This window comes from Schistocerca piceifrons, chromosome 2, assembly GCF_021461385.2.
Source record: "Schistocerca piceifrons isolate TAMUIC-IGC-003096 chromosome 2, iqSchPice1.1, whole genome shotgun sequence".
NCBI lineage: Eukaryota > Metazoa > Arthropoda > Insecta > Orthoptera > Acrididae > Schistocerca > Schistocerca piceifrons.
This window is the reverse complement of record NC_060139.1, coordinates 741,836,379-741,853,339: the sequence shown is the minus strand read 5'-3', so window position 1 is coordinate 741,853,339 and position 16,961 is coordinate 741,836,379. Positions and strand designations below refer to the sequence as shown.

The 16,961-nt window shown below is 40.4% G+C and overlaps 2 protein-coding genes across 3 annotated transcripts in view; one reads left to right on the top strand and one right to left on the bottom strand.

Annotated features, from left to right (window-relative positions):
• Positions 1-4,210, bottom strand: part of LOC124777421 — a 37,583-nt gene extending 33,373 nt beyond the window's left edge. The window contains exons 1-2 of one of the 2 annotated variants that reach the window (XM_047252818.1): positions 4,017-4,210; positions 3,533-3,735 (exon numbers count right to left, since the gene is read on the bottom strand). In XM_047252818.1, the coding sequence (XP_047108774.1) occupies positions 3,533-3,735; positions 4,017-4,086 (273 nt within the window). In that variant the 5' untranslated portion in view covers positions 4,087-4,210. The remainder of the gene's footprint in view (positions 1-3,532; positions 3,736-4,016) is intronic. The other variant, XM_047252819.1, reaches the window with a different exon arrangement.
• An 815-nt stretch (positions 4,211-5,025) lies between these two features.
• Positions 5,026-16,961, top strand: part of LOC124777497 (zinc finger protein 395) — a 534,083-nt gene continuing 522,147 nt past the window's right edge. The window contains exon 1 of the mRNA XM_047252940.1: positions 5,026-6,001. Within this exon, the coding sequence (XP_047108896.1) occupies positions 5,639-6,001 (363 nt within the window). The 5' untranslated portion in view covers positions 5,026-5,638. The remainder of the gene's footprint in view (positions 6,002-16,961) is intronic.

Here is a 16,961-nt window from a genome sequence, read left to right as displayed (position 1 = left end):
ATTCTCTATAAGGAGATTCTCAGCAAGGCAGTTTGCAGTTTGAACTAGAGTTCAGTACACACTATATCGCTGTGAAAGGTGTCCTGAGCCCAAAGCTATTGCATCTGAAATTGCCAGCTATTTCCTAGATCATGAGCCACAGGAAGTTAGTGTGTTTAAGCAATGGATACATACTGATCGTGCCACACTGGACACGAAGCAAATGGTGGTGGATGAATTTATTGAAGATGTAAAAAATAAAATATGGAGTCTGTCATGCCATCATTACTTTGCCAAGCATCAAAGCTTGCATCTTAAAGGCCTTAAATGTCATCTGAAAGACGAAGAGCTTGTTGTCCTAATGGATTTTACAGAAAATTATTCTTTTATCATTCAGGATGCTGTGCAAGGCTTCTACTGGGACAATAGTCAAGCAACAATTCATCCATTTATCTACTTTCGTCAAAATGAGAAGGTAGACTCTTTAAGTTTTTGCATTATCAGTGATTGTTTGCGGCATGACACTATTACAGTTCACGTTTTTATCAAGGAGCTCATCAAATATATGAAAGCACAGTTTGCACAGATATCCCACATTCATTATTTCAGTGATGGCTCCAGTGCTCAATATAAAAATTTCAAGAATTAACTAAATTTGTGCTATCATAAGAGTGATTTTGGAATGACAGCCGAATGGAATTTTTTTGCTACTAGTCACGGGAAATCACCTTGTGATGGGATTGGAGGTACAACAAAGCGGTTATCAGCAAGAGCAGGCTTGCAACGGCCACTTAATGGACAAATTCTTACTTCCATAGATCTGTTTCACTTCTGCTCTGAAAACATTAATGGAATTAAATTTGTTTTCATCAGTAAAGATGCAATTGAAAAAAAAATATTGTGTCACAAGAAGAGAGGTTTAAATTTGGACAAACTGTAGCAGGCACTAGAGAAAATCATCACTTTTTACCTATTGATGAAACAACAATTCAGGTCAGCAGAGTTTCAAATGATTGTTCATCTTTTCTAGCTAAAATGGGTCACAGTAATGAAGGAGGCATATTAATGTCTGCTCTCCAACCAGGGCAATATGTTGCATGCATCTATGAAAACGTGTGGTGGATTGAGAATACCTGTGAGACCTCCACAGAGCAAAGGGATGCATTAAGAAACTTTACGCACCCACATGGTCCAGCAAATTCATTTTATTGGCCACCAAGAAGTGACAAGTGCTGGGTTCTGGAACACCACATTATTGCAGTTATTGCAGCTCCATCAGTAAATTCGTCTGGCCGGCAATACACCATTCCTCTTTATATTCATCAGAAAATTAATGTAGCATATCAAAAATTGAAATAGGTTAGAGGAAACAATCTAAGGAACCCAAGAGTGCCTTCTAATTTTACACAGGGCACTTAAATAATTTTACTATCAGGCTTGGGAACCTGTGTGAAGAAACCCTTATCAGGCTTGGGATCCGGTGGTAAAGAAACCCACCCATGGCTGTTGTTGCTAAGCTATCGTGCGTGGCTCCTATGGCAATGGGAATGCTGGTTTTCTCAGGTGAAATGAAACTAGCAGTGGTTAAGCCACCATGGACCATAGCAACTCATTTATACACTTCTTTTCCATCAGTATGCTGGTGTTGTTCATTAAACAGGCAACTAATAATTAGATGATTATGCAAATAAATTTTACGATTTACATTCATTCTTAATAATAATTCTGTGTGTGTGTGTGTGTGTGTGTGTGTGTGTGTGTGTGTGTGAGAGAGAGAGAGAGAGAGAGAGAGAGAGAGAGAGAGAGAGAGAGAGAGAGAGAGGGGGTGGGGAGGGGGGGGGAGGCGACAATTAAGAAATAACATTGTTTCTATTTTTATTCTTTTGCTATTCGGACTTAAGCTAGGTCCTATTAATCAGGACTTCTTACTTCACTTATCTCAGACATCAATAAACATGTATAAGGCAAAATAAAAGATATCAGGTATAATTTGAGTGCCAGAAAAATGTGTTCAAACAAGTGCGTCTTTTTGATGATGCTACTTTTTAGGGCGTTGTGCGCTTGCATTGCAAAACCAAATCCACTTTTCTAGATAGTTTAGAATATGCTCTTTCTAATGACCATAGTTTAGAAGAGTTTGGAGAAAACACTTTTTTGAAAAATTTGACTAAAAATACCCATTTTTTAACACTTTTTGAAAAAATCGTCAACTTCACCCTAGATTTGTGCAATAATGGAAAGCAATAGGAGAATGAAATTTTGTATTCTAAGACCTTGTGTTGGTGAGTTATTGTGTGGAAAGTTTCATGTACATCCCACAATTACTTTTGGAGATTTTAAAAACTAAAGTTTGCATTTTTTTTTTCAAACAGCTATTTTTTTGCCCAACTTTGTTTCAAATTATCTATATGAAAATTGCTCAGAAATCCTTTTCTTCATATTTTACTTTAAAGAACTCTAAAAGTTGTATAAGATGGCCAAGTTTCTTTCATGCAAATACTTACAGAGATATCTCAAAGTTGCTGAAAATTCAAGGATGCACTATTGGAAGCTGTGCTACGGTTTCAAACAAGTGACTATATCTCTGCAAGTATTGAATTTCTGAAACTGAAGCTTTACCAGTGTTCATTGAGAACATGTGTGAATGTTCATACAAAATTTCATCAAAATACATGAGGGTCATGTGGGAGCTTCTAGACCACTTGGCATGGAATGACCCTTTATTGCTTCCATTCAAGTTATTTCTGCCTAATTCTTCTGGGGCAAATGGCCGTCACCATTCAATTAATCAATGATTTACGTCATCCACTAGGATGGTCTTCTAATGAAGAGCATCAAATTACCTGCAAAGGATGGTGCCCAATACTTCGTACATTTTTTCCTTAGGGGATTCAAGTGATAAAAAAAACTGTCTTACAATTTATAATGGTCGATAGAGATGCACTGCATTAGCTTAAGAAGAAAACACCTCACAATTGCATGACAGTAAGTCAGAAGAATTGAGCGGGAGTCAACATGAAGAGCAAATTCTGGCTTCACCACACTAATACAAAAATGGTGCAAATCAAGAGGCAAAGCTATGGGTTATGTTGAGGGAAAGTATATGAACATTTCTCATATTCCAAGCCTTTTTTCGTTAATATTAGTTGACCACTTTCAATCTAAAACCGGTGCAACAGTGCCAGAATCAAGCAACAAGTCTGCTATTCAACATGTAACAACATGGCAGCAATTTCAAAAATGATTTTCAAATTGCATAGGCCTTTTGAAATGATTGAAATGGACATTAAGCTTTAAACAAACACAGCACAACCAGGATAGCTCCAATTATTCGTTGATGCTCTATCATAAGTATCACATAGCGACACAAATATTCAACACCTGAAGAACACTTGAATATTCATCTTTTAACAATTAGGATGTAGATTAAGGGCGGCTGCACAGTAACGCCTCTTGGCACCACGTACTACACAGTGTTCAGTTCAGATCGGCCCACACGATGCAAACATTGAAGTACATGTAACAATTTCTTCACAAAACACGTATTACTTACTTCATTAATTCCAACACATTCAGCTTTAGCTAACGTCACAACGCGGAACTTAATACCCAATGGGTTTTCGAAAATGTGAACATCAACAAACTTTTTACCAAACCATGTCTGGTTACGAAGAACAGTCCCAGAAGGGCTGTAAACATTAAATATGTGCTTCGAATGTCCTACATCAGCACCACACTGACGGCAAAGCAGTGTATCTGAAACAAAAGTCCTAGTTAAAACCTAAATTTTTTAAACCATCTAAACTGCTGACATATAAACCCTCGTTTTCCTTGAGTTATGTTAGTGTATCACAGGTATTATCATTTCTTCTTATCTTTTCCTAAAACATTGGTTTTTTTCAGCTCTTCCAGTTCATGACCACTGGAAATTTTCTAAGCAAAATTTCAACTGTGAGTCAACAGAAAAGTTTCCTGTACTCCGGAAAATAAAAAGAACCACGATCAAATTCACGTAAATAACACGGAAAATATCTTGCCTGGTTTTTCTTCGTGAAAACTGCCAACATTAACGAGTGTCAGCACAATCAGTAAAATATCTCTCCGCATCACACTGCACTTAACCTCAACAGTAAATTCTCAATATGTTACAAAATAAACAAATACGAAACATATCGAGTTGCATGCGTCTCTCCTCGGCTCTGTTGCTTTTAAGACACGTCATTACTTGAATTATCGTAGCGTTATCAATTAGAATCATATCATTACCATAATCAACAACGAACGTTCAATTGCGGATGCATAAGAAATTAATTAGCCATACTACTACACAAATAGGACATTATTATAGGCATAACGAACACAGTAACTTACAAAATATGATGTACCATCAAAAAATATACCACTGTCTACTAAAAAAAATGGCTGCCTTTATGCCATGGCGCCAAATCTAAAATTCAAGAACATGAATCTGTTACGAAGTATACCAACTGCAGCTTGTAAATTACACAACTTATCTAAATTAACTTTAGTTTTATTATACGAAAGTGCACATATTTGTTTTTGGAATCAAAAATTCTGTTGATAGCGAATACGATAATTGTATATACCTAATAAACGAATTGATCCAGACGATCTGCGAACTGCGACCTGCTCGTTTAAGTATCACTTTAAGCATTAAAAATGACGGTTTTGGTTCCAAAAACAAACGGATGTTTTAACTACGTAATTCACAAAAGTAAAATATTGTAAACTGTTTATGAGTATGGTAAACATTAATGTCTTCTGCAACTGAACTGTTCCATTTCTTGTTACCAATCACTTCAAGCACTTTCCAATATCATAATTGACAATTTATAAAAATATTGTCAGTAAACATAACTTCTTTCTCCCCCTCTTCTGGAGAGAACGAACCAATAGGGAATGTAGGTCAGCCTTGATGACGCTGGCCAATGAGATGGCAACCTGGACGTCACGTGGGTTTGTTATCATCTGTCAGCTGTTCGACCCGGGAACCGGCCGGTAAATTTTGCAGCTGAGCTCGGCAAAGCGGCGAGTGAACACGCAGGTACCGACTGCGTTGCAGTGGCGCTCAGCTGATCGCGATATGTTGACAGCCTGAGAGATAGCGCTGCGTGGGCGCTGGCGTTACTGAATAGTGAATGAGCAAAATTAAGTGTGTAAACATCTTTTTATCCAGTGAAGTGGCGATATATCTTCAAGATAATGCGTTAGCAGAATATCTTTATCGCAAAAACTGAATACTCATGTGTAGGGACTAAACATTGTTAGAGTGCTGTTGGAGCGAATGGACGAAATGAAACGTCGTGTGGCATGTTCGTAGCGTAATATTTGATTATATGTTCATAAACTGACGTTGCGGTGCGGGAACTTTTGTATCTATATACCTACACGAAACAGTGACGTGAAAGTGACATGAAATCCAAGTTTCTCATCTATGATCGAGGATGTATTTAGCTGGTTATTTCAACTAATGTGAAACTGGGAAATTTCATCTTTGGTGAAACTGCAACGTTGAAGTTTCTAAGAACGCTAGAAATAGAACTTAAGCCCTCGCGACTGAGTGTGAAGTAGTGCGTCGACTTTCTGACCTCGGTTGTGGTAATGGTTGGAATGTGTTACTTAGTGTTGTAATAAAGAAATGTCTACGGGAAAGCGACTTGCCAAACGTTCTATAATCGGAACGAGAGTTTGTGCCCCTAGAGATGACGGGAAGTATTATTCAGGTGTCATACAGGCAGTCAAATCTACGGGTAATGCTCCGGACGATGAGAGTTATTACACGGTACGCTTTGATGATCCTGGTCCGCAACAGAGATTTCTTGGCGAATACAGAGAGGCGGACCTCGTTGGTCCGGGCTTCAGAACAGTATCTGGTCTGACTCTAGTGGCAGGACAACGCGTCTATCTCACTTACAACGGGCGTGAAGTAAGCGGGAATGTGATAACTCACAAGCCTCGCATCGACGAGCTTCTCATCTCCATATCACCTCCGGGGCAAGAGGTAAGTTTGGACTACTACTGTACGATCTGTTTTTATGTATAATAAGTTGTAGGTAACATTTGTGAGATTACGAATTCCGTATGTGTGTGACGTTTATTTATTTGTTTTGGGATGGAGTATTAGGGTCAGTAATACAAGTTAACTATAAATATATCTTCCTTCTAATTGTTCTAAAGTTCAGCGCAGCACGGGTATTCTTGAAACAATCACAGTGTTTGGAAAAAAAAGTAAAGTCACCAACTGCGCGTTAATTGCTGCAAGGCGGTACTCGGGTCATAAAATTTAGCAAAGTGATTTGCAATTAGAAGAGCGTATAGAAAATATTTAATATGTTCCAAGATGTAGAGTGCATGTCAGTGCTGGAACGTAGAGAGTTAAAGATGTCGAAGAAAAATTGCGAAATTAATTCTATATTAATATGCAGTCACTGGGTATATAGAGAAGTTAGTTTCATTGGAGACCTTGCTTAAAAGTGGAGTTCGTAACTGCGAAAGAGAAGTTGCGTAGTTAGCTGGTCCTGACTGTTTCTGTGAATGATGTACCGATGCATGTTACAGAACACAGATAATTTGTTGTCGGACAGTGCTCTTTTTGCTTAGTACGTTGGCTTTCGAATGACATTAAGACGTCACTTCCATTTGAAGTAACAGGGAGCTCTGAGTTGTTCTTTGTTCCCAGCCGGCGAACTCCCCACCACACACAGCTGACAGGTCACAGCTGCGCATGCTTCGCTCGCGGCGGGAGCCAATGAGGGACCGTGTTTACAAGAGACCATCGCAAGACGTTATCTCTTCAATGCGGGCAATTCGTAGGAGCTGCTGTTAGGAACAGCTGGTACTGTGACAGATCACATACGGTGGAGTGAGTAGGAAGGACAAAGCAGTAAGAAGGCATTACGACGCATTTGGGAACACTGACCATCCGATTCCTGCCTTTTCAAGGACTGTAACAACGCCTTCACAATTTAAAATAGAAGAGTTGTGTGTTGTAATTTTATGTACTTGTGAGTGAAGCAAGAGGCATGCAGAAAGAATTGGGTTTCTAAATGCCAGTACAGCAAAGAACCAAACTGATCAAGTCGTGTGTGAATTAATGTCCAGTATCACGGGAGACCATATACTCAGCGTTCTCGACAACATAGTGATACGCTGCTGACTCTCAGTGCTATATGATACACGAAGACTGGCTGCCTTTAAAATAGCGTGTTTACTAGTCGACCACAATAATATTGCCCCTGGGAGTGACAGCGATTTGGTCGACTTATCGTGACTTAGTGCGTAATCGGGGTTTATAGTATACGCATAGCTGACCTGAAAGCATTGTCAATGCGATGCATTTTCCCTAGTCATTGCTGTACTTGTGTACTGCAACGTTGCCGCGTGATTCCGATAACAACCACGTGCAGTAAGACCTTGTTTTGTTACTAAATCCTACGTCTCATTTTATAGTCTCTTTTCTGGAGCAGATCTTGCCCTTTGACACACGCATACGAAGCCCTGTCATATCACAGACGTTTGTCGTTTTTCATGATGCGAATGTACATGAAATTCAGTATATCTTCTGTAGTCTCTCGATCGAAGTGAGCATGACATTTCTTGTTTGTCACAGGCTATTGTTTTTCTTTCTTTCATTTTTAATTGTTATGCAAACGCGTTTCACTTGTATGAACATTTTGGTGACTTAAGGCATACTTTAAACTGATGGATGTGTGGTGTCTTTTATATAAAATTAGGTGGCTAATCCAGTCATGTGTCCATAAAAATAACTAAATTCCTGCTTCCAGAAACGTTTGACAAGGGATTAAATAAATATTGGTACAAATTACGAAAACGAAACGATAATTCAACATCTAACGTAAATCATAGAAGACTCAGATTCTTCTGGTCAACATTTTTGTACGTTCGTGTGGTAGGTGTAGTTTGCAAAGAGAAATTGTTAGATTTGCTTGAAAATATGTGGTTTGTCCTTGACTGCAGTCAGTTTATCAAAAGTGAACATACTGTTGAACACTTATGCTGCATAGTAATGCAAACTTTTATACAGCAACTACTCAGATATCATCAACTATCACCTACTACTACACCAATTCTCCATCATCAAAATAATATCTTAGTTTTAAAAATAATTATGAATTTTTTAAATGAATGTAGTCTTTGTAAAACTCCCAAACGCTGAGAGATGGCTGTATGGCCTTATGGTGAAAAGTGACAATAAATATTTTTTTTTTACAAAACGCTTTAAGACTGTTCTGTCTGTGATAATCTTATTCGTTCTGCTACAGGTTTCTGTTCTAAACCATCATCAACGGCAGAAGAATTATCACAGATGTTTCTCATGTCATACGTGCTGTGACATAAGTCACCACTGAAAACCATAACTGCCGATAAAAATCAAAAGTTGTGACAAGATTAAAATATGATGACACATTCTATGCCGACGGTGTTGTGCATTTTGTAAAATTTGTACATGCTGTTGACCATCGCCCAAGCAAGAAATAAGTAATCACTAGTAGCCTGCGATACAGAAGAGCAAATTCAGGCGCTAAACAATAAAAGAAATGCATCTCCTAGAGGAGATATTTTCATTTAGTATGATAACCTTGGGAAAAGGTCGTCGTTGATAGGCGAAGTATAGTAGAATTGCTAACATGACTATGTGCCTTCAGCAAGATGATGAAATGAACTGAATATAACTGGAAATGGTTTTAGTAGAGCACAGCCACGTGAATACAGCTTACTGAACATTTTCTGTGACATGGGTGGCAATGCAAAATGCCAGCAGAATATGTGGATGGAAAAGAGCAACGGGTAAAGTAAAAGTAGGAAAAAGATTATGAACGCCGCCGTACCTGGACGCTGCGAAGAAGTGATGTCGGAGAAACGAAGAATGTAGGGAAATGCCGCCGACTGCTATCCAAAATAATCAGAAGCGATGAGAGATTATAGGATATACTGGACGGCTGCGGATATTCCTGTTAAACAAGTGCATATAATACGATTAATTACAACTCTCTGAAATTTTAGGAAATAATAGGAATACAGTATCGACTGGCCTGGGACTAAATTATTTCGTACGATTATTTACGATGTTCAGTCTGGATGGCAATTGTTTCGTTGCCTAGAAAAAATCGCCGACACTCATACGTAAACACCTGGTTTACAATCTCTCACTAAATATACGGAGCTAACCTAACAATTTCATGAAAGACATGAGACGAATATGTCTGAACTTGTGCTATATATGAATATGATTAATATCTAGTCGAATCCGGTTACAGACACACAACTGCAAAAAAAAAAATAGTTTTATGACTAAGTATATTAGTTACATTTAATCGTGTTACAGTACTTGTTACTTATCTACTGAAATGAACCGAAAACTTCTAGGTAACAGTCGGCCTGTCGGAAAAGGCCTAAGGCGTAGTTTGTGAGTGGTGTTTACCGTTTACGTTACCTCTGAAAAACCGCCGGTGCAAAAACGAGTATACCTTGATTACTGACCCATCCACCCTGGTTTAGGTTTTCAGTGGTTTTCTCAAATCATTGCTGGCGAATCGTAAGAAGATTCATACTGCTAGGCCATGGTATATAATTTCCTCTATCTCTGCCCATTTTAAAAATGAAGCGAATTCTGATGCTGAATTTTCGGTAGTAAACAACGCGACATCACTTCGGTAGACGGATGACGTCATTAAGGTACCGGAGATAGGGCCCCAAGAAACGACTAGTTGACGAAATAGCAACAAGACAGAAACATTAAAACAAAACCCGATACTGTTCAACAGAACCTAGACATCAGCCTACTCTATAGATCAGTCTTATCACTGCAACCGCGACAAAGTTATGTTCCGATGCTGATGTACCTACTCAAAGCAGGACAGTGCTAACGCTAGCTTCTATACATCACTTTTATGTAGATGACCAGCTGCACTAGAACTATATAGATCTAGCGTACAACAATGCGAAAGATCTCTCCTTCAATGGATCATCATCTGCTGTAGACCAATGTAGGACTAGTAAACAACACGATACAAGTCATGGCGTACACAAGAACTGTGCAAAGTACTGTAAACAAAACACTAGACCCGTCCATGTGGTACCATTGTTTATTGTAAACCCGAGAAGTGTGTTTGCAGTAGATCCATCGTGAAAGCACGAAAAGTCACAGTAACAACAAACAATTGATAACAGTAACCGCCTAGAGATGTCGAACAGTTACTTCGAAGAAATATTGTGAGATTTAGTACCAACTTGTAAATTATAGATTGCAGCGATCAGTCATCCTTTTCGATTTTTTTTTTTACATTAAAAAAAATTAAGAAAAAGGACGACTGGTCGCTGCAATTTATGATTTACTAGTCAATATAACAGTCGCTGAGTGCAACAGCTTTCTGAATGGAAGGTAACCTGACTTAGTACCAATATTATCCAGTGCCAAACCCGAGAAATTTAATTATTACTATTGTTTTCATTTTGCCATTTTTGTTCCTTAATGCTCCGACGTTGAGCCTTTGTTAGAAGGTTATGTGTGTGTAAAAGACACATTCTTTGGTATCATAGAAACGGAAGTGAGTTAAAATTGTAGACTGCAATATTAGTATGAGAGTTTGCATCGGCAGCTTTTCGGCTGTGCTCCCTGGGCGTGTTCTACGTAGCACCGTTCGCTCGCGCCGGCCTTGTGTCGCAACGGCTCGGCCCGCAGTGTGTCACGGCCCGCAGCCTTGCACCGCGTTTTGCAAACGCAGCTCGCCTCGGCGGCCACATTTTCGCAACGTCCCCCTCCCCCCCCCCCCCCCTCAGTCGGCGAAAGTTCTCCTTATCTCTGCACCTCTTACAGCCGTATCCGTGGCAAATATAGGCGGATTCCCATCTCTGCCGGTATGAAGAATACGAGCACACGACTGCAGATACACATGATGGGTAATCTTTGTCGTCTTGTAAATAAAACGTTTCCACTGACTCGTGGTACAGCGCGACAAAACAAAAGTGTCTGATGAATGCAGAGCTCTGCGGTGATGCACTTTCATCTACATCTAGATAGTGTCCGAAGTTCCATGCGGCTTTCCGCGGATGATACTGTAGTATACAGAGAACTTGCAGCATAAGTAAATCAGAGAAGTGCAGGAAGATCTGCAGCGGATAGGCACATGGTGCGGGGAGTGGCAACTGACCCTTAACATGGACAAATGTAATGTATTGCGAATACATAGAAAGAAGGATCCTTTATTGTATGCTTATATGATAGCGGAACAAACACTGGTAGCAGTTACTTCTGTAAAATATCTGGGAGTATGCGTACGGAACGATTTGAAGTAGAATGATCATATAAATTAATTCTTGGTAAGGCGGGTGCCAGGTTGAGATTCATTGGGAGAGTCCTTAGAAAATGTAGTCCATCAACAAAGGAGGTGGCTTACAAAACACTCGTTCGACCTATACTTGAGTATTGCTCATCAGTGTGGGACCCGTACCAGGTCGGGTTGACGGAGGAGATAGAGAAGATCCAAAGAAGAGCGGCGCGTTTCGTCACAGGGTTATTTGGTAAGCGTGATAGCGTTACGGAGATGTTTAGCAAACTCAAGTGGCAGACTCTGCAAGAGAGGCGCTCTGCATCGCGGTGTAGCTTGCTGTCTAGGTTTCGAGAGGGTGCGTTCCTGGATGAGGTATCGAATATATTGCTTCCCCCTACTTATACCTCCCGAGGAGATCACGAATGTAAAATTAGAGAGATTCGAGCGCGTACGGAGGCTTTCCGGCAGTCGTTCTTCCCGCGAACCATACGCGACTGGAACAGGAAAGGGAGGTATTGACAGTGGCACGTGGGGTGCCCTCCGCCACACACCGTTGGGTGGCTTGCGGAGTATAAATGAAGATACTCTGCTATTCACAATAAAGTGCCTGGCAGAGGGTTCAATGGTCCATCTTCAAGCTGTCTCTCTACCGTTCCACTCTCGAACGGCACACGGGAAAAACGAGCACTTCAATTTTTCTGTGCGAGCCCTGATTTCCCTTATTTTATCGTGATGATCATTTCTCCCTATGTAGGTGGGTGCCAACAGAATGTTTTCGCAATCGTAGGAGAAAACTGGTGACTGAAATTTCACGAGAAGATCCCGTCGCAACGAAAAACTCCTTTGTTTTAATGATTGCCACTCCAATTCACGCATATGTCTATTGACATTATCTCCTCTATTTCGCGATAATATAAAACCAGCTGCCCTCCTTTGTATTTTTTCGATGTCATCCGTCAGTCGCACCTGATGCGGATTCCACACCACACAGCAGTACTCCAGAATAGGGCGGACAAGCGTGGTATAAGTAGTCTCGTCAGTAGACTTGTTGCACCTTCTAAGTGTTCTGTCAATGAACCGTAGTCTTTGGTTTGCTCTGCCCACAATATTATCTACGCCATCGCTCCAATTTTGGTTATTTGTAATTGTAATACCTAAGTATTTAGTTGAATTTACAGTCTTCAGATTTATGTGACTTATCGCGTAATCGAAATTTAGCTGATTTCTTTTAGTACTCATGTGAACAACTTCACACTTTTCCTTGTTCAGGGTCAATTACCACTTTTCACACCATACAGATATCTTATATAATCATTTTGCAAGTCGTTTTGATCATCTGATGACTTTACAAGACGGTAAATGACAGCATCATCTGCAAACAATCTAAGACGGCTTCAGATTATCTCCTATGTCGTTATTATAGATAAGGAACAATAGAGGGCCTGTAACACTTCCTTGGGGAACGCCGGAAATTGCTTCTGTTTTACTCGGTGACTTTCCGTCTATTACTACGAACTGTACCCTTTCTGACAGGAAATCACGAATCCAGTCGCACAACTGAGGCGATACACCGTAGGCACGCAGTTTGGTTAGAAGACGCTTGTGAGGAACGGTGTCGAAAGCTTTCTGGAAATCTAAAAATATGGAATCAATTTGACATCCCCTGTCGATAGCACTTATTACTTCATGAGTATAAAGAGCTTGTTGTGTTTCATAAGAAAGATATTTTCTGAAACCGTGCTATGTGTCAATAAATCGTTTTCTTCGAGGTACTTCATAATGTTCGTTTTTGATACAGCTCGTGATGCCTCATGTTCATTCATCTTCCTCTCGGCAATACCCTCTCGGAAATCCGAATTGGGAATTCATAAGAGGACTTTTTTTAGCAATGGAGAAATCGCAATGACCGCTTTTCAAATATAGTTTCTGTGCATACTCGTTGTGTATGTTAAGTGCAATGGTTTCCACTACCTTCTTGCGTTCTGATGTAGCCCATTGCTGATTCTTCGGCCTCTAGGGACAGTTTCGCACCCCCTTGGGCAAGAGAGTGTCCTAAACCTCTATCCGCTCAAGTTTGTTCATACGGATATTTTCAGCAACAAGAACATAAATATTCAATAAAATCACAAAACCGTTAAAGTTGCAAATGGTTCAAATGACTCTGAGCACTGTGGGACTTAACATCTGAGGTCATCAGTCACCTAGAACGCAGAACTACTTAAACCTAACTAACCTAAGGACATCACACACATCCATGCCCGAGGCAGGATTCGAACCTGCGACCGTAGCGGTCGCGCGGGTCCGGTCTGAAGCGCCTAGAACCGCTCTGCCACTGTGGCCGGCGTTCAAGTTGCATAGAAACTTGCTTTTATTCAAACGGTGACCAGTTTCGAACCCTTGTAGTCCATTATCAAACGATCCTGCAGAACAGTGTGTACGGTGCTATAATTTAAGTGTACAATACGTAATGCCTATCCAAATAAAAGTACGTTTGACAAGGTGATTACATAGCACATAAGTCCTACCGAACACCGTAATGTGTATGCGCTGGCCACATTGCTTGTATGAGTAGCGAAATGCAAGATACTGTTTTCGTACGAACGTCCAATACTGCATGCAGCAAAACAGTGTTACTTGAGCTGAGCATCGTTAGGTAAACTGGGGTAGAGGGTACTGAAAGGAGTGCACCACGGGGAGGTCGTTTGTTTCATTTTACAAAATTTAAAAAATAACGGCTATATAGGATCTTTAATATGATGTTAAAACACAGTCACAATGTAAAACATGCGCGCACAAAAAGAGATCTTGCGAACGCATGCGCGTCACGCCTCATAGCGCTACCAGTGACCAATCAATTGTACATAATGGTACACAGTTCGAACTTTTTATACAGAAAAACCAAAATATCCAAGTCAGTTTTGAAATGTAGCATGAATAAAAGGGATTTCACGAACGCAAACGCGTCATATCTCGTACCACCACCAGTGGCCATCCAGTATAACAATAAACGAATCTAATGTACATAACGATACACAATCCACATTATTTAAACATATAAGGAAAAATGTCCATGGGCGCTTAAGCAAGAGCACAATAAAGCTTTAACATGTTTTTATCGACGATAAAACATTGCACTGCATAAACAACCATATGAACCTAAGTTAAGCATTTCTCTTGCTCAAACGTAAATAAATATATCACAGCAAGAAAAAGGCTTTTGGATCTATGAGACGAAACCGCTCCTCCACGCTCTTAACAAGGCCGGTGGCAGTATTATGGTGGTTCCTTATACTGCGGGAGGTCTTCGGCTGCCGTTGTCATTTATTTTTACTAAAAAATTAAAGCGGTGACGATGATCTAAATCGGGACTCAGACTCCAGACCAAGGGGGCGTTACATAAATGAGAGAAAATACTATAGTTTTTTTTCACCAATGGGAACGGAATACTGAAAGTAACCGCATATATTTTGTACTAACCTCCTCTCTGGACAAGAAGTACGGAACAACAAGTAATAAATACGTTCTGAGCATGGTGCATCTCCTGCAGCTCAAAAATGCACCATTGTGTTTCACCTTTAGCGTCAGATAAGTAATGATACAGTATGGATAGACAAGTGATCCAAGCTTGTCATTATTCGCTGTCCCTTGTTGTTGTCTGTCAGCTTCTTAAGCACCCAATGAGCACTAACTTTACGAAATTTCAACGTGTCATGAACAATATAGTGCTCCGCACCATAGGAAATGTTGAACTGCTGCGGTAAGTTTCGTAGTTGCACACGCCGGTCGTTCCAAATTGCTGCCTCTATAGCGTCGACATTCTGCGGGATTGCAGCTATTACCGGAGCATGGCGAATCACTAAGGTTCACACGGCCCTCTTTGAAAAATGCAGACCACCTGGAAGCACTGCTATAGTCCATACAGTCGTCCCCATACACACCACGCATGACACTGTGAACTTCACTCGGTTTATACCCTATGGCCCACAAATATCGAAATACAGTTCGCTGCTCTTCACAAGCTGGCAGTAAGATGCGCGCCATGTTTGTTTCGCAGATCAGGTTTCTCTCGCTAGAGCTGCACATGAAAACAAAATACTGTATGTAGCTCAAACGTCAAACTATATCGTCGTGAAATTACAACACTCCGACTGCAGTACCAGGAGAGAACTGTGCGTTACGTTCCAATCCTCCCTCTTACATCAAGCCTATCGACACTGATTTGTTCTCAGTGTAGAGTATGGTATTCTGAACGATTTTGTGACTGAACGGAGCAGTCATTAGAACGGTCGGTGAGCGTCGTACCAGTTTTTAGACAATGCACTGCTGAGAATTTGTCAGCTTGCACGGTCCAGGCCGACGGCACTCTCTGCACAATGAGTACCACGTGGAAATTTGGATGTTTTCTTTAGAAATTTTCTATGCGGTAAACACAATGACGCAACAAGTCGAGCGTACTAGATTGCACTGAGCTACAGGAGACTTTTAAGGTTTCTTTATAAAATGGTTCTTGACAAACATCAACGTTTAACAACTGTCGCTAGAGTTCAGACTTAGCCTGCAGATCGTATCTACATATATTGCCAGTTAACCGCCAACAGAAACAAATGTAATGTAATGGTCATAAATACGGTAACTGAAACGGCCAGATCTTGCTTGAGGATCTATCTACAGGAAATCGCTGATGCGGCGTCACCGCCAGACACCACACTTGCTAGGTGGTAGCCTTTAAATCGGCCGCGGTCCATTAGTATACGCCGGACCCGCGTGTCGCCACTGTCAGTAATTGCAGACCGAGCGCCACCACACGGCAGGTCTAGAGAGACGTCCTGGCACTCGCCCCAGTTGTACAGCGGACTTTGCTAGCGAAGCTACACTGACCGATACGCTCTCAATTGCCGAGACGATAGTTAGCATAGCCTTCAGCTACATTTGCTACGACCTAGCAAGGCGCCGTATTCAATTGATAATTAATATTATGAAGCATGTATCATCAAGAGAGATGTTCTACAATTGTAGATTAAAATTAAGTATTATATCAACTACGTACTTTATTTGCAATTCTCAAGATATTATCCTGTTCCAGACCTCACGCCAGTCAGCTTGTAATTAAACGCGTGCATTTCGGCCTCCTCTAGAAAAACAGTGTTGGCTCTTCTGCCAACACTACAGCTGAAATCATTTAAGCCCATCATATTTAACTGAATTGGCCTCTCGCAGCGACGAAATGTGGAATGGTCACTAGTTGCAGGGAAGGCAGATTTTACCCAGATTCATTTGAAAGCAAATATATACGATTGACAGATTGTTCCGCAATTTTTTAGTAAAAACTTTTTGTGGGTCGTCAAATGTGAGGTAAGTCATTTATTTTATTCTTGTTACCTATACAGGTATGAAGAGTAATAATAATTCGCAATATAAATGTTCAAACGTCTTTTGACCTACAGATACAGTTCCTTGTTATTTATTTCAGTTTGATAGTTTTTTTCTGCTAATCACTAATCCCGACATGGCGTCCGATGGAGTAAAATGGCGACATTACTCACCGGGAAACGTGGCCAATGTGTTCAGTACAGTAAGAGTTAGTTACTTCCAAAACACACGCATAATAGAACAGATAAAACTGGCTCCTACACGCTATTGTATATAAGCTAACATCCACCATTATATCCA